The 18,797-nt window shown below is 43.2% G+C and overlaps 1 protein-coding gene across 1 annotated transcript; it reads left to right on the top strand.

Annotated features, from left to right (window-relative positions):
* Positions 1 to 3,373: 3,373 nt before the first annotated feature.
* LOC134210466 (uncharacterized) lies at positions 3,374 to 6,480 on the top strand. Its single transcript, XM_062686513.1, has 2 exons — positions 3,374 to 4,078; positions 4,150 to 6,480. Exons 1-2 carry the CDS (start codon positions 3,374 to 3,376, stop codon positions 6,478 to 6,480), a joined length of 3,036 nt encoding a protein of 1,011 aa, XP_062542497.1.
* Positions 6,481 to 18,797: the final 12,317 nt, after the last annotated feature.

The following is an 18,797-nucleotide window of genomic DNA, read 5'->3' as shown; positions in this document are numbered from 1 at the left end:
GTTGATGTAACTTTTCGTGTTTGTTTGCTCAACATTCTGGAGCGACGCTAGCATACTGTCCGCAAAACTTGCACGGGAACACTCAGTTGGGCAACAAAATAACTTTTCTCAGTAATTAATATGATATAAAATTGCTTCCATCTTCAAAAACGTAACGAATTTCGAAAATATGTTTTACTGGCCAAAACGCCCCAGTGTAGGCAGGACAATATGCCCTTACCACTTGGACACAAGCGCGGCGAGCTTGCAGCAGTTGCGTTTTTTTTTTTTTTTTTTGCTTTATTAATGTGTTTTTTTAATTCTAGGATTAAGTTCAACACAGACAGCAGTTGCTTCCAAATTGTATGGAAATTATTGAAATGTAATTAAAACCTGATTAAATGGACTTATGTTGGTTTTTTAATGTCGAGCACATAAGGATTTGTAACCTTTTTATTATGGGATTGATGAAATACTAATGAAGGGCTATGGAACGTCTTTGGCTAAGGTGGGGCGTATTGCCCAGGCACCTTTTGAAAACCATTTTTTCACGACTTTTCAAAAAAGCATTATTACGTGTTATCTGTAATATTTTTATATGACTACTCACGGGCAATGCATTTGCGACTTCTTGCACTACCAAATAACACAAAGTTTGCATAAATTGCGATGAAAAGTAAAAAGTTATCAAGGTTTTGCCTTAGGGGGGGCATATTATACCGTCTTACCCTAATCGCAGCGACTGGTTGTCACCGTCGCGGCGATGAAATCGCTTAGATCTGGGGGATGCTAAAGGTTCTCTAGAGGAAGTGTTTGCAAATACAGTCAAACCTCCATGAGTCGATATTGAAGGGACCATCGACTCATAGAAATATCGAGATGTGGAATGGGAAATCTATGAAAAGCTGTTTGGAGGGACCATCGCAGTAACCCAGAAAATATTTTTTAATATTGCATAATTTGCTTCCATGAGTCGATATCGAGTCATAGAACATCGACTCATGGAGGTTTGACTGTATCATTTTATATCTATTTTAGTGGCGCCAGTAGTGGGTGGGACAAGTAGGACATGTCCTACGCATGAATTTTCCAGGACAAAGCATTGTCCTATCCATGATTATGATAAGAACATATGAAGCTGGCAAGTATCTGTGTGTTATCAAAAAATGATTTCAAAGATAATTAGAGTGTTCATATGAAAAAAAAAGTTAGGTTTATGGGATCCTAAAAGAATATACTACTGTTTGATCTTAATGACTTTAGGTACTTTTTAATCCCGAAAGCACTCAAGATGTCTAAAGCAAGGATGTTCTCGATCCTTCAGTAATTTTGATTCGATCATTTAGTAGTTTGTCAATAACTCATTCCAGAGGCCAAATTCCTAAATGTGTTGTATGATGGACTTCTAGTGTGAAGGTTTCTCTCTGCCCAACAAATCGTTGTTTGAATTCCACTAATAATGGAGTAGAAGCACTTGTTCGCAGTAATACTAAATGATATCAAAATATCAATCATTTAGTTTTAGTTTTAGCGCTATAACACCGTCAATAGGGTTCATAAAAAAAATAAATAATACGAAAACGGTGAATATTCCGAGAATATTCCCGACTGGATATTGACTTTGGCGAACCCCTCTAACCGACTACGATGAATCTATTCCACCTGGTCAAAAGAAATTCAGTTGAATGATGTCGTGATGACGTCGAATAGATTAGTTCATATGACTATTTGGTCGGAATTAAATTTTCGGCCAATAATTAACGAATTACGATTGCAATTTTATTCTGAACTAATTATTGCAAAAATATTGAGTGAAAGAAAGAGTTTCAATAAAAAGAATAAGAAAAACATTGCCATTCGACTAAACGTCCTTTCGACGAAATGTCATTTGACCAAATGTCATTAGACTAAATTTTCCAAAGCCGACTACGATGAAGTATTGGCAAAATAACATTGGTATCATTGGTTTTTGACCGTGTGCCGAAAAATAGTGATCGGTCACAAACGATCATAAATGAATATTTAAAAAATAATTTGCTTGTAAATATTGTATATAATCTTAATTGTAAGTCTGAATTCGCTGAAACAAACAAATGAACTAGTCTAAGGCATAGCATAAGTTCTCGCTGAATTGAAATTCTCTCAGCGCGCTCTGGAACCATCATCACATGCAAATGAAATTAGTTCAAAATAAACACCGGTAGCGTGCAGATGTAGTACGGTCGTTTTGTGTTGTGCGTTTCCAACCACGTTCGTTCGGTCGACCATTCAATAAAGGTGTGCAGTTGTATCTATTTTGTGAAACCAAATCGATTTCTATTGGTATCCGAAATCGATTCTGATTACGTTGGAGGGCATGACTTAATGAAACGTCGGTACATCGGTACGGTTCGTCGTGAGTGAGTGGAATTCACAGACCAGCTGGACAGTGTAAAGGTATCGTGAAGATCACGACATAGTGAAGTGAAACGGACTGTGCAAAATCTTCCTTCTGTGGGGCAGAAGAAAGTTAAATAGTGTTGTTTTTAGTGCTATTCCTAAGACTGTTGGTTTCTGTGTGCCGTTCTGAGGAACGGATAGCAAACTCCTCCGATTTCCGGCATTCTCGAGCCTGGCGGCTCGAACATTGGTCCTTCGAGCCAGATAGGAGGACAACATCAAACCAGGAATCAGCGACAGAAGCAAGTTGGCGCCATCGCGGTAAGTGGTCAAAGCAGGTGACCACACAAAGGTAGGCCGTTTATTTCATTTGACTCTTTGTGGAGATATTTGGCCATTGTTGCACGGGCCGTGCCTACATTTCGCGCCGATTACGGAGGCAAGGAATGGCGGCATAATTGCATGCTTATTGGAAGTATCGCATATAGCGCATCGCGAAGCATCGATTCAGTGGAACTGTCGATTGCAGCATTTTAATCAAGGCATTTTTGAGAATTTCGAACTGTTGTAGTGGCTCCTGGCATTTTATTTGCCGTGATTGATTGCCTTTGGGCCTACAGTGTAGCACACAACTATTGGCACATCAAACTGATGGAACTAATAAATTAGACATTATTCGAAATTGGTGGCGTTCTAGCGGACACGGTTATCGATAAAAAGGATACGACGCGACGGGAAGGATTTTTCGTACCGATTTTATCGTGTCCTTTTCGGTCGTTCGCGTTCGTGTAGGGGTATCACGACGAGACGGGAAGGAGATTATCGATCGATTGCTTGGTACCTCCGTTGTTTATCGCGTTTTGAGTAGTGCATCGCGACGGGAAGGAGCTATTCGTTCGATCTTGTTCTACTCACGTTCGGTTCGCGTAGAAACGGCACACCGCGTCGGGAAGGAGTTTTTCGTTTCGATTGTGTCGTTTTCCGTTCATCGCGAGAAGTTCGAGTGGTGAGTGAGATGCCTTCCAAAGATCAGAAGAAGCTGGATCAAAGCATTTTGAAGCTCAAGCGTGTGCTAGCGATTAGAGATGTGGTGGAAAAGTTTGTTGCGGAGTACAACCATGAGCGGGATGCCAATCAAGTGTCCGTCCGCCTTGAATCCCTCGACAAGATTAACAAGGAGTTTCATCATGCCCAGGGCGAAATGGAGATGATTGACAGCGACCATTTTGAGGAGCACATTGAGGTGCGGACTGCTTTCGAAAATAGATACTGTGTGCTCAAGGGATTCCTTCTTTCGAAGCAGACAAGCAATCAACCGATGATGAGTTCAACGATGATCGGCAGCTTCGGTCAGCAATCTGCTGCTAGCTTCCATCATCGGCTACCGAAGATAGACCTTCCTAAGTTCAGTGGCGATGAATCAAGATGGATATCATTTAGGGACAACTTCATTTCGATGATCCACAGCAACGACGATATACCGACTGTAAACAAACTTCACTACCTTCTGCAGTCGCTTGAAGAAGAGGCCAAGAAACCATTTGAAAGCGTGGATATTCAAGCGGACAACTATGCATCGACGTGGGATGCGTTGTTAAAGCGGTATGACAACAAGCGGTTCCTAAAAAAAGAACTGTTTCGAGGCTTGTTCGATCTACCAGTAATGAACAAGGAATCCGCCGCCGATCTCAACACATTAGTAGACGAGTTTCAGCGTCGTGTGAAGGCTCTGGCCAAGCTGGGGAGCCTGTAATCCACTGGGATACTCCACTTATCTTCATTCTTTCTAAGAAGCTAGATGCCTCAACGCTTCGTGCCTGGGAGCACGAGACTCGCCAGAAAGACGAAGTGAGGTACGACGAACTGATCGACTTTCTCTCGCAGCACATTCGTATGCTGAAGTCGGTAGCCAGTGACTTACAGCAACGATCTCTGTCGACTAGCATCAAGGTGGCCGGACCTTCAACCAAGAAAACTCCTGCGTTCAAATCCGTGGCAAACCCAGCCACCGCTGAAGTTATATCAAATGTTCAACTATGCCCTGCATGCAGCCAAAACCACCAGTTACATAAGTGTCCGACCTTTAATGAGCTGTCCATATCCCAACGACGAGAGTTGGTAGTCCAGCGGAGCTTGTGTCGGAACTGTTTTCGGCTTGGCCATCAAGCACGAGTTTGTAGATCTAGATTCAGTTGCCGAACTTGTCAGGCCAGGCATCATACTATGCTGCACGAGAACGTAGCAGTCTCAAATTCGACCACCACTCCTATCGAAACGTCGACTATTTCTGCACAGCAACCTAACCTATCCACACCAGTGATTGCTGGTACCTCTGGATCTGCGCATCCACCGGAAGTCAGCATGGCTATCCAATCGAAGCACAGCACAGTCTTATTGGAAACGGTTTCGCTTTTCATTGTCGACTATAACGGCAGAAGATTTCCGGTTCGAGCGCTTTTAGACTCCGCATCGATGTCCAATTTTATTACGAAAAAGTTGGCAAACGATCTCGGCATCCGCCGAACTAGCGTAGATGTAACCGTCGCCGGACTTGGGGAATCCGTCAAAAAAGTGAAACGTCAAATCACTGCCACAATTGAATCCAAAACAAGCAGCTTTTCCACCACACTCGAATTTCTCGTCATGAGAAAACCCACTGCTTCTCTCCCGACAGTTCTTATAAACACAGCGGCGTGGAACATGCCAAACGTTCCATTAGCCGACCCACACTTCAACATTCCGAGCATGATCGACATCATAATTGGCGGAGAGTGCTACCACGAAATCCACACCGGTAGTCGCTTATCCATCGGTGACGGTCTTCCGCTGCTAGTCGACACACGTTTCGGATGGACAGTTTCGGGCAAAACAACCACCAATCCCACAGTAGCACCGCCAGTGTGTTATCTCTCGACCGTCGACCGTTCTCTGGAGTCATCGCTTCAATGTTTCTGGGAACTTGAAGCAGTCGATCAAAGCCCGATATACTCGGAAGAAGAGAAGCAATGCGAGGAGTTTTACGCAACCACCACCACTCGAACTCATGACGGAAGGTACGTCGTTCGCCTTCCCCGGTCCGACAATCCGCAAGTCACCCTTGGCCAATCTCGACAAACCGCCACCCGTCGCTTCTACAGCCTTGAGCGACGCCTTGAACGAGATACCGCCTTGAAGAGCTCCTACCATAATTTCATCGAGGAATACCTCCGCCTGGGACACATGCGCAAGCTAGATTTTGTCGACGACGATTCTCCACATTGTTACCTTCCACACCATCCGGTAGTCAAAGAGAGTAGTACCACCACGAAGCTTCGAGTGGTATTCGACGCCTCCTGTAAGACCTCCTCCGGAATGTCGCTAAACGATACACTGCTCGTTGGACCAGTCGTTCAACAGAATCTCGACTCCATCATTATCCGCTTTCGCTTCCACGCTATTGCCATTGTCGCTGACGTCGAGAAAATGTATCGTCAAATACTACATTCTCCTGTTGATCAACGCTTCCTACGTATACTATTCCGCCGACAGCCGTCGGACCCTCTCGATACCTACGAACTTCTTACAGTTACGTATGGAACGGCTTCGGCACCCTTCTTGGCAACGCGCACTTTACAACAATTAGCAAGAGACGAAGGAGAAAACTCCCCGAAAGCCGTAGAAGCAGTCGTCGAAGATTTTTATGTGGACGATCTACTTACCGGAGAAGACAATCTGGCCTCTGCTGTAGAAAAGCGTCGTCAGATATCCACCATGCTCGAGTCGGCCGGTTTCTCGCTGAAGAAGTGGGCTTCGAACGTTCCGGAAGCATTAGCCGATGTTTCACCTGAAGACCGTGCTATCAAGCCCGTCCACGAACTTCAAGACGATCAATCCGTAACGACCCTTGGATTGGTATGGGATACGAAGAACGATATACTTAGATTCAACGTTGACCTTCCGCTACCAGCGTCTGTTCTCACGAAGAGAAAGGTGATATCATACATCGATAAGATGTTTAATCCGTCAGGCTTCGTTGGTCTTGTAATAGCCACAGCGAAGATATTCATGCAGCGCTTGTGGAAACTCAAGAACGAAGATAACTTTCTCTATGAGTGGGATCGTCCATTGCCTGAAAAGCTGTAAAAGTAATGTAACAGTTCCATGCTACGCTTTCCATTCTGGAAGAAATTAATATTCCACGCTTTGTATCTTCTCCTGGCGTTTCTGTAGTTTTGTTGCATTTTTTCTCTGATGCTTCGGACGTCGCCTACGGAGCTTGCTGTTATGTCCGCACACTGGATACCGATCACGTCAGGGTTAGTCTTTTAACATCAAAATCAAGGGTTGCTCCTCTCGCCACGAAGCACACTACAGCACGACTTGAGCTTTGTGCTGCCGTATTGTCCACCAAGTTGTATCGGAAAGTTGAACAATCGATCAAAACGCCTAGTCACGTCTTCTTCTGGACAGACTCAACCACGGTGATTCAATGGTTACAATCTCCACCAAGCCGGTGGAAAACATTCGTTGCGAATCGTGTCTCCACCATACAATCTGCCACCGAAATTTCCCTTTGGAGGCACGTTCCAGGAAATGAAAACCCGGCTGATGAACTTTCCCGTGGCATGCTGCCTACGGACCTCAGCAATCAGGCCAGATGGTGGAGCGGTCCTCCATGGTTATCAGAATTTCCCAGCCGTTGGCCTCCACCTGGTCTAGATGTACCCCAAACAGAATTCACCACGCAAGAAGCCCGTACGGTTACACTCACCACATTCATTGCTCCCAATGATCAATTAGCAGATCAATTGTTTGCACGTTTTTCAAGCTACACCAAACTCCGTCGTGTTGTAGCGTATTGCTTGAAGTACATCGATGCCCTGCGTGCAAAAATACAAGGAATAACAAAAACGACCACCAACGTGCTCCTGACGACTGATCTAGAAGCCGCTGATTGTACACTTGCTCGCCTTGCCCAGGCACAGCTCTACTCGGAAGAGTTATCATCCAACGACCAAACCATAAAATCGTCCCCACTCAAGTTTTGAAGCCTCGCCTCGATGATAATGGAATCCTCCGTGTAGGCGGACGCCTTTCGAATGCTGAGATTCCGGAGAACATAAAGCATCCAGTCATCTTATCTGCAAAGCATCCACTGTCACTATTACTCGCCGAACATTACCACAAGGTTTTATTACATGCCGGGCCACAATTAATGATGGCTACAATGCGCCAGAAGTACTGGGTAATCGGTGGGAGGAATCTTCTTCGCCATACGTATCACCGCTGCGTGAAATGTTTTCGAAACAAGCCGGTCTTGATCCAGCAGAGCACTGCAGATCTTCCCAAGTCTCGTGTCACCCCTGCACGGCCATTCGCTATCTCAGGAATAGACTACTGTGGGCCAATTTACGTCAAATCACCGGTGCGGAATCGAGGGCCAAACAAGGCATATATTGGCATATTCGTTTGTTTTGCTACAAAGGCTGTTCACATTGAGTTGATCACAGATCTATCCACGCAGGCCTTTCTATCGGCTCTCCGCCGGTTCGTCGCTCGCCGCGGTCTTGTTAGGGAGCTTCACTCGGACAATGGAACCGCATTCAAAGGAGCATCCAACGTCCTCCATCGAATATATGAGATGCTAAAATCCAACCATGACGACCGAAACCAAATTCAAACCTGGTGCGCCGAAAATCAAATTCAGTGGAAATTCATCCCACCTCGCGCCGCACACTTTGGGGGCTTATGGAAGCTGCGGTCAAGTCTGCGAAGCATCACCTTCTTCGTGAAGTCGGTAACACTAATCTGTGTTACGAGGATATGATCACTCTATTGGCCCAGATAGAAATGTGTTTAAACTCAAGGCCATTGACTCCAATTCCGTCAGGACCCTGATGGCCTGGATGTACTGACACCTGGCCATTTTTAGTCGGCTCCAATTTGCAAACTGTTCCGGAGCCAAGCTACATCAACACTCCAGACAACCGTCTTGACCACTGGAAGCTCACTCAAAAGTTGTTCCAAAACATTTGGGCTCGGTGGTATCCGGAGTACCTTGCTCAACTTCAGTCACGAGCAACAAAGGGTTGCAAGTCACCGGTCCTGGTCCAGTTAAATCAAATCGTCATCGTTAAGAATGAGAACGCACCTCCTATGCAATGGCCGCTCGGGAGAATAACAAAACTTCATCCAGGGAAGGATGGAATCGTTCGCGTTGTCACGCTAAAGACCGCTGAGGCTGATACCGTCGTGAGGTCAGTTGCGAAGATCGCAATTCTGCCCATTGCAAACCACGGAGATAGCAGTAGTTCCTGAATCTACAAAGACCGGTAGAGCAGACCGAATCTGACTCAACGCGCAAACGGAGCGCAATCAGGTGATTAGCGTTCCATCAACTTTAACCGAGTCAGTTCGATCTACCGGATCTTTTTTGTCCATAGGTTTTTCTTCGTCTATTTCATGAAATAATCAGCGGTTCCTGAATCTACAAAGACCGGTAGAGCAGACCGAATCTGACTCAACGCGCAAATAGAGCGCAATCAGGTGATTAGCGTTCCATCAACTTTAACCGAGTCAGTTCGATCTACCGGGTCTTTTTTTGTTCACAGGACATTCCTCACCCTTCCCATGAAATAAACAGCAGTTCCTGGCCCTTCAAAGACCGGTAGAGCAGACCGAATCTGGCTCAACGCGCATTTAAGGCGCAATCAGGTGATTAGCGTTCCTTCATTTCTATCCGAGTCAGTTCGATCTACCGGGTCTTCTCTCGTTCATAGATAATCCTGTATTCCATCTGTTGCCTCATCATGTCTACATCTCTCGTTCATCCAATCTATTCTACGGCATCATCGCACCATTTTCCGGAAGCTACAAAGATCGGACGAGCAGTCCGAAACTGCTCAATGCGCAAACGAAGCGCAATCAGGTGATTGACGCTCCAATAATCGTAAGGTAATCTGTTCGATCTACCGGATCCTTTATAGTTCCAGAATTCGATCATCAATGTTCGCCGTCGACATCAATTTACTTTCGCCTCCCATGGATTGAGCTGATGAACCGCCCATTGAAGAGATGCACCATTCACTATTTTCGATTAATCGGACCTCACAAGCGAGTTACGAAAGAGAGAGAGAGTCATAGGACGATCCATCTTTTTGTTTGAAAATTTGAAACTTTATGTTTCAAGGTGGCCGGAATGATCGGTCACAAACGATCATAAATGAATATTTAAAAAATAATTTGCTTGTAAATATTGTATATAATCTTAATTGTAAGTCTGAATTCGCTGAAACAAACAAATGAACTAGTCTAAGGCATAGCATAAGTTCTCGCTGAATTGAAATTCTCTCAGCGCGCTCTGGAACCATCATCACATGCAAATGAAATTAGTTCAAAATAAACACCGGTAGCGTGCAGATGTAGTACGGTCGTTTTGTGTTGTGCGTTTCCAACCACGTTCGTTCGGTCGACCATTCAATAAAGGTGTGCAGTTGTATCTATTTTGTGAAACCAAATCGATTTCTATTGGTATCCGAAATCGATTCTGATTACGTTGGAGGCATGACTAAATGAAACGTCGGTACATCGGTACGGTTCGTCGTGAGTGAGTGGAATTCACAGACCAGCTGGACAGTGTAAAGGTATCGTGAAGATCACGACATAGTGAAGTGAAACGGACTGTGCAAAATCTTCCTTCTGTGGGGCAGAAGAAAGTTAAATAGTGTTGTTTTTAGTGCTATTCCTAAGACTGTTGGTTTCTGTGTGCCGTTCTGAGGAACGGATAGCAAACTCCTCCGATTTCCGGCATTCTCGAGCCTGGCGGCTCGAACAAATAGATTAGAGGGTATTTCACCATCAGTACCTAATATTTTGCTATTTTTATAGGATTTAATTTTTCTATAATCCACCAGGGTCTCCAGCAGTTTCTGTTAGCTGTTGGAGACCCTGGTGTTTCTGCAACCTCATTGACATCCGTATTCGTTTCTTCCGCTGCTGATTGAATTTCCTCACGTCCACTGAATTCCTCAATTCAGTTTATCAATGTGTCTTGTTGATTATTTACTCAAATTTAACCAACAATCTATTGACGAATTATCTATTTAACTAATTACCTATTACCGACTAAACTCTTTCAACATTCGACTAAATTTTTATTTGACTAAATGTCCATTCGACTAAATGTCCCTTCGACCAAATGTACTTTCGACTAAATGTCCATTCGACTAAATGTCCCTTCGACCAAATGTACTTTCGACTAAATGTCATTCGACTAAACGTCATTCCACGAAATGTCATTCGACGAACTGTCCCAAAGCCATTAGGCAGAGTTAGCATAGCATAGCATATGTGATTGCACAAATCGTGGGTGGCTATACAATGCTCAATTGAGCAATCTACTGCATATTGCTGCAAATTGGTACTAGGGATTAATACCTTTTCCTATACAGTAGAAGTTGGCCACGTTCTTACAATCACCCCCCTAAATTGTGGAAAGATTAAACGGGTATTGAAATTAATTCCCTCAAGCATGTGCACTTTACGATCCAATCATATACAGAAATAGGTGGTTGAAATTCAGAGGATTCCCAAAACTTATTAGCGCATTCAGGATCCATAATATATGAAAGTTCAAAACAACTCGAAACATTTCGGGCTCAAAAATTCTCCTTGAAATCCTTCTAGAAGCTCCCCTGGGAACTTCTGAATTCCTCCGGAAAGTTATCCACAAATTCCTCTGAAAATCGTTCGAAAATCCTTCTAATGTAATTGTAATTCCTCCTTATCTAGAAACCCCCCACTAATTTTTTTTTAGGAAATTCACGAGGAAATTCCTTGAAGATTTCTTTTCTTCTCTCCAAGATTTACTTCTAAATATTTCTTCGGCTATTCCCTCTTCAGAAAGAATCCGGCATTTCCTTCAGGAATGCATTCGAGAGTTCGGTCAAGAATACATACGAAATTTCTTCCCAAAATTCTACCAGAAGTTTCTTCAAAAATTTATGACGGAAATCCTCCGATTTAGCTCCATAATTTCACTTGTAAATCTATAAGAAATTCCTTCGGAAATTCTTCTAGGAACTTCTCCGGGCATTCCTCTCGGAACTCTTCCTTTAATTCCTCCGGGATTACTTCCAGGAAATTTTCCGGGAATACCTCCAAACATTCAATAGCGAAATCATCTAGCATTCCAATCTGGAATTCTTTTCGTAAATACTTTAGAATATTCTTCAAGAAATCCTCTAGAAATATCTTCATATATTTCTCCTGGAATTCGTCCAAGTATTTCCCCAGAAATTCTTACAGGTATTTTTTCTGGAGTCTCTTCAGGTACTTCTCCAGGAATTCCTTCAGGAATTTCTCCGGGAGATTTTCCGCAGAAGTGTACTAAAATTCCTTCCGGACTTCACTCGGAATTTACTCGGATGTCTGCCAAGAGTTCTTCCAGAAATTTCTTCGGAACAATCCTCAGGGATTTTCTTCAGCAATTCATCTGGGAATACTTTCAGTATTTCATCTGGGAATTTCTACATTAATTCCTCCTGGTATTTTTCTGGGAATTCCTTCAAATATTTTTTCGGAAATTCCTTTATGAACTTCTCTAAGAACTATTTCAAGACTTCCATGTGGGAATTCCTCTGGAGGTGCTTGTGGGAGTTCCTCCTGCAGTTCTTCCAGGAGTTTTCCCAAGAAATTCTCCGGTAATATCTTCAGGAACTTCACAGGGAATTCCTGGACGATATTTGGCAGGAATTTCACGGAAAATGGGATTTCGGAAGTTCCTTCAGAAATATTTTTTCTCTTCCTCTAGGGTATTCCACCGGATGTTTCTCTGAAGTTCCACCAGTAGTTCCTTCGGGAATTCAATCAGGCTTTCTTCCAGGAATTCATTTAGCATTTCCTTAGGCATTTATCTACAAATTCCTCCGAAAGTTCCTTGGAGAATTTCTCTGGAAGTTCTTACGGGAATTCCTCCGGGAGGTTCTTTTAAGAATTCTTCCAGGAGTTCCTCCTGGAATTCTTACGGAAGTTCCTTTGGGAGTTCATCCTAGAATTCTTACGAGAGTTCCTCCAGGATTTCCTCCGGAAATTCTTCCTGTAGTTCTTCAATAAATTCCTCCAGAAGTTCCACCGGCAGTTCCTCCGAGAATTTCTCTGATAATTTCTCCGGGAATTCCTATAGAAAATCCCCCGGAAATTCCTCCGGAAATTACTCTGGGAGGTCCTCCTAGAGTTCCTTTTCAGAGAAACACCCGGAGAAACTGCCGGTGAAACTCCCGGAGGGATTCTCGTAGAAACTGCTCTCCCGGAGGAATTCCCGAAGGAACTTCCAGAGGAGCTTCAGTAAGATCTCCCGTAAGAACTCCCGGTGGAATTTCAGGAGGAACTCCTAGAATAATTCCTAGAGGACCTACCGGATGAGCTCCCAGAGAAACTATCGGAAGAACTTCGGGAGGAATTTCCAGCTTAATTTCTGAAGAAAGCCTAAATGATTTCCGGAAAAAAGATTGAATAATTTCCTGGAATAGCTTCTGGTGGAACTCCCGGAGGAATTTCTGGAGAAACTACCGGATGAATTGCTGGTGGAATTCCCGGAGGAACTCTCGAAGGAATTCTCTGGAAGAATTTCTGAAGAAACTCCCGGGAGAATTTTCGAAGGAAGCCCGGGGAAACTACCAGAAGAGAATGGAATGGAAACAAGAGAATTCATCTTATAGACAAATCTCGTCTAGCTGAAACCTTTGTTGGGGTTTGTAGCTGGACCATCATCATCATCAGAGGACCTCCCGGAGAATTCCCTGAGGAGCTCGCAGAGAATTTCTCGGATATAAATTTCTGAAGAAGCTTAAATAAATTCAAATTCTGCCGAAATTCCCGGAATTTTCAGAGGAAATGCCGATAGAACTACCGGAATAATTCTCGAAGGAAATCCTAGAGAAATACTTGGTGGAAATGCCGGTGGAACTCCTGGAAGAATTCCAGGAGGAATTTTCGGAGAAACTCCTGGAGGATCTCCCAGTGAAAATCTTGAAGTTTCCACCGGAATTCTTTCAGGATTTCATTGCGAATTAATCTAGGAATTCCTCCGAAAATTCCATTGTTGATTTCATTTTCGGTGGAATTCCTGGAGAAATTCTTTGAAATTTTCACAAGAAATTATTCAAAACTTCACGGAAAATTTTATGGAATTTACACAAGAAATTCGAAGATTTTTCGTAAAATTCTCAGAAATATTTACTGGCAATTCTGCGGAATTTCCACGGAATATTCTTATTCTTAAAAATTATGGGAAACAGCACGAAATTATTTGAATTATTGCAGGGAATTCTGCAGAACTTATAAAGAAGTTCGTGAAGATTTTCTTGGAGTAAATAATGGTGGAATTTTCGGATCAATTCCCGGCAAATTCTATGGTGGAATTCCTGAATACACTGCCGACGAAGTTGCTGGAGGCATTCCTAAAGAATCCCTGATAGAATTTCGGATAGAATGCCAGGAGCAATTGTCGAAGGAATTCCTGGAGAAAGCTTGCATATTGATTTTTCTGTCTATTTTATAATAAATATTATTTCAAAGAGGATTTGTTTAGAAATTCAGATGTATGGTTCTAGTTTTCTTAAACTTATGGAAGAATACAGGATTTTTATAATTATTGTTATAGCCGATTTTATATTCTTTCCGAATACTAAGTTCGTTAATATTTTTCTCACTTTATTTAAAAATATCTGATGAGCAATAAATCACGCATTTTCAAATCCATTATTGTTTTAATCATTATTGTTTCGATTTGGTTTCATGTGTTAATATTCATGTATTTTTATAAAACTACCATAAACCAACGATTTAGAAGACCAAAAAAGTTGCCCCCTCCCCCTTCTCGAAATCCTGGATACGCCCATGGGTGGCGAAGTTTGATCAGATAACAGTTAACTCAATCGAGGGGCTTCGCCAACAATCATGTTTCTATTATATAAATTGAAATTACCCACCAAACCATAAGTTCAGATATCTTGAGTAGTGAGTTGGGAATCAATGCAATATTAACCCTTCGATTTCACCTCTGATGAGTTGGAGATGCCGTCGTTATTTCTTCGAAAAAATATCGAAAGCGATAGTTGCCGTTGGAACTGACGAATCTGCAATACTGGGGTGCATTGATCCCCAGCGTGTAGATCCACCAGATGAAAGTTCCTGCATGACGGAAATTATGTAGCTTAAAGGATTTGCCATGTTGATGGCACGAATTTCTATCACATTAATGCATTTTGATATACGCTAATGAAACATTTCACAGATTATATGTAGTGCCTCTCTAAAATGGGATTTCAAAAGCATCTAAAAGCATATTACTCGCAGATCAATTCGCATGAATCGATGATATTTTAAAATATTTCCTTATATATTTGTTTTCATATTTTTATTCTAGTTGCAAGTGAAATTCTATGTTTAATACTTATTCAGCGATGCTCTGTCTTGCAGCAAACAAACACCAACCGGTACTCTACGAGCTGCTTTCCACCGGAAGGCCGTTGTTTCCCGTCTCGAAGCGGAGAGAGTCAAGGGGTAACGCTTTAGGCTGTCACTCAGCGGGTCTATGTTCGATGCTCATCCTGACTCTCTTTCAACGTGGCTCTTATTGCTGTAGTGACCACTTTATTCACCCTCTCAGTGTTATTCACTTGCGGGTGATAAGAGGGTGTTAGCCAATGTTTAACACCATACTCTTTAAGAAGCGAAGCGAACTCTTTCGACGTAAATTGGCTGCCGTTATCAGTCAAAATAATCTCAGGTACTCCAAAGAGCAGAAATATGGTTTGTTCTAAAAACTGAACCAATGACGATGCCGTGGCTTGTCTAAAAGGTTGGACCATGACGAATTTAGAGAATACGTCTGTAACCACCAACAGGCAAGTGAATCTCCCTTTTCCGGAAATGGGAAATGGGCCAACGTAGTCGAGAGTTAGAAACTGCCACGGGTAATCGCAGAATCGCTTCTGAGAACCCATTATCGGTATTGGGTTTACGTTAATTCCCTTAGAAGTCTTACAGACTAAACAGTTCTTGCAGTACTGCTTGATTTGCGTAGCCATTTTTGGCCAAAAATATTTGATTCTTATTGCACTAAGAGTCTTTTCATAACCTAAGTGAGCTGTGTTATGTATGGACTCGATCAGTGGTAATCGCTCTGATTCCGGAGGGTAATACTTCCATTCGAAGCGTCTATCGCTAAATTTGACCGATTCCTCAACGAATTTATATATCCGATTTCCTGTAACTTTGAAGTTCTTATAGTCCTGTGGATTTATCGAAATTTTGTCGAGTAGCTCTGCGTAAGCATCATCTATAGGTTGAATTGATTCGATACGTGACAAAAAATCTGCTAACACGTTATCTTTTCCTTTGCGATATTGTAATACAAAATCATACGATTGCAATTTCAGTGCCCATCGAAGCAATCTTGAGTTGGCGTTTGCTGCCGTTATGGAGAATAACCATGTAATGCTTTTGCAATCGGTAACTACTGTGAAGGTGGTTCCCTCAACGTAATGTCTGAAATTTTCAATCGCCATCAGAACGGCCAAGCACTCCTTCTCCGTTGCTGCATACTTCCTTTGCGTACTGGAAAGCTTTTTGCTATAGTAGCCAATGATTCGTTTTCCGTCATCAAACTCCTGTAATAGGGCTGCTCCGACCGCTAATTGAGAAGCATCTGTCTCGATAATAAAAGGTCGTGTATAATCGGGATTTGCTAGGACCGGAGCGGATGTCAAAACCGATTTCAATTCTTCCAAAGCTCTTTCCGCTTGATCCGACCACCTAAACTTTTTAGATTTTTTAAGTAAATCTGTGATGGGTGCCGTCAAATGACTATATTTCGGAATAAACTTTTGATAGAAGCCCATGAGGCCCATTAATCTTCTAACATCCCTTATCGTCTTCGGTCTGGGATAGTTCAGAATTGGCTCTAGTTTTGCACTATCAATCGACAGACCGGCTTCCGTTAACAAATAGCCCAGATACTTAACTTGTTTGCGCACGAATCTGCTTTTCTCCACCGAAATGGTTAAGCCTGCCCTTTTTAATCGGAGAGCGACTTCCTCCAGTAAACGAAAGTGCTCGTCAAGAGATTCAGTAGCGATAATGATATCGTCAAGATATACGAATACAAATGGCTCCAAATCAAAGCCTATCGCCAAATTCATTAGCCTGTTCATTGTAAAAGGTGCGTTCTTCAAACCAAAGGGCACAACTTTAAATCTAAAAAGACCTTTGGGTGTTCTGAACGCCGTAAAGTTTCTCGATGATTCTTTGAGTGGAATCTGGAAGTAAGCATCCTTTAAATCCACAATGCTAAAATATTTTGCCTTCTGCAACCTATGAAATATTTCAGCCATGTTCCTCATGGGATACGCATCCTTCTTTGTCACTGAATTAATCCTCCTTGAGTCCAAACATACTCGAATTTTTCCATTCGCCTTTTTGACTGGGACAAGAGGGCTGGCGAACTCTGAGGTGCATTCCTCTATCACTTCAAGGCTTTGCCATCGCTCTAACTCCTCCTCTATTTTCTCCCAAATCTTCGGTGAGTACCGATACATCGGTAAATCTCTCATTTTACCATCGGAGACCAGTTCTATCTCATGTTCTAAGAGTGTGGTTCTTCCTAAGTTCCCTGTACTAGTACAACTGAAGTGTTTTAGTGTCCTCTGAAGCTGTCGTCTTTCGATCGCAGTTAGTAAATGTTCCGTTTCAATTGTTTCGATAACCTTCGCTGGATCTTCTGGCAAATCCAAAGTCGGAACGTCCAAAGACTCGTCCTCTTCTGGCTTCGATGTAAAACTCACCTCCGGCTCTAATGGGTTAACCATTCTGACCGAAAGGGAAATCATATCCTCATTAACCAACGAACCTGGCTCGATTCTTAGATAATTTATTGTGTTGTCCGTCAAGCTCGAAGTCCACGTCAGCTCTAAGTCCTGTATTCTATTCTGAGATGTTATCATTGGACGAATCTGGAACGCCCTCCAGAAATCCATCCCTAAAATTAATGGTTTTTTAATTTCCGGAACAATCAACGTAGGAACGACCTTTGTCTCATTTCCTAAAGTGTATGGAATATTTACGTAGCCCATGCACGTGTGTTCAGTATTGTCCGCTGTGCATATCTTGATGTTCGATCGCAAAATCTTCAGGCCATGCGACTTCACCACATCCAGAGCGCTCATTACACTAGCTCCCGCACCTGAGTCAAGTAGGGCTAAAACCTCAGTACCCAAAATGTGAACTTTGATGTGAGGGCATGCCGTAGGGTTCACTCTAATTTCTAAAATTTTGCTCTGCTGTTTGGGAATTCTGTCTAACAGCGAGGCACCTGGATTCCCTTGCAACCACCCCGCAGTTAGTTTGTTGGACGTGTAATATTTTGCCTTCCTCTTTGGTAGAGTGGAACATGATTACGTTCACAATTTCTTGCTGTTCTACCCGGATTCCCGCATGCGTAACAAAAAATCTGCTTCGGTTCCCTACATCCCCTCCAGAAGTGTCCTGTTTGTCTACAGTTCCAACATAATATACCCGCTGTGGAATCAGGTAGTTTCTGATCCCTGTTCGTGCCAATTCTCAGCTTCTGATGTATTCCTTGTTCAATATTTGATACTGTGTTTTTCGTACCAGGCCGGTTCACTCTCAAAGATTGAATTTTTGACTCTTCTTCAGAGTACTCGCTGGCAGAATTTTCCACGTCCAAATGATGAAGGTCTCTTCTGCTTTCCTGAGGTTTGAAGAATCCTGGATCATTAGCATCAATTTTATGGTTCACTTCAATCAGATCCTCAAGATTCTCAATGTCTAATACGGAAAGTCTAGAGCGATAATGCGGGCGCATATTCTCCCATATCAGTTCAAAAAGCGTTCTTGATCCATACACGCCATTTTCCCCGTGGATCGATATCCTGCCAGAGCGCGGTCCCCGCACGTCGTAAACTATCGTGCGCAGGACCGGACTGGAACCAATAGTTGGGAGTTCCATTTTTAGCCTCGCACGGTCATAGCGGAAAGGTACGCGAAGCCGGGTCGTAGGAAAACGTGGGCTTCCAATTAGAGGGAAAGGTCAGCCGGACGCTCTCGGCTCAAAATCGGAGGCCTTCCGTCCAGCCGCCGCTTCCCCTCCGCAACTTTAGATTCGGCCATTGTTGCACGAGCTCAAACCTCCATCGCTGCCGCCAAACAGCAGCACTTGCGGCTACGTCATCACGCCGCCATCGGGTTCCAGGTTGTGGAGGACAAACGCCGCCATCTTCCCGGCGGAAAACAATCACCGGACCAGTTAGCCATCGAGACGCTGCATCGAAGAAAACCTGCGCAGGTACGTGAGCTTTCCCTTCTTACATGGCCATGTTAAGTTAGCTCAATTCGTATTCCGTATCGAACTGAATTAAAGTCCAACCCGAATGAGCGAA

The sequence above is a fragment of the Armigeres subalbatus genome, chromosome 2, assembly GCF_024139115.2.
Source record: "Armigeres subalbatus isolate Guangzhou_Male chromosome 2, GZ_Asu_2, whole genome shotgun sequence".
NCBI classification, from domain to species: domain Eukaryota; kingdom Metazoa; phylum Arthropoda; class Insecta; order Diptera; family Culicidae; genus Armigeres; species Armigeres subalbatus.
The sequence above is the reverse complement of the archived record's forward strand: the minus strand, read 5'-3'. Positions and strand labels throughout refer to the sequence as shown.

What these genes read in the sequence shown, in the direction of transcription:
- LOC134210466 (XM_062686513.1), top strand. Translation starts at nt 3,374, where the DNA reads ATGCCTTCCAAAGATCAGAAGAAGCTGGATCAAAGCATTTTGAAGCTC. An exon ending in TAGACGAGTTTCAGCGTCGT is followed by an intron (nt 4,079 to 4,149) that starts GTGAAGGCTCTG and finishes ATTCTTTCTAAG; the next exon opens with AAGCTAGATGCCTCAACGCT.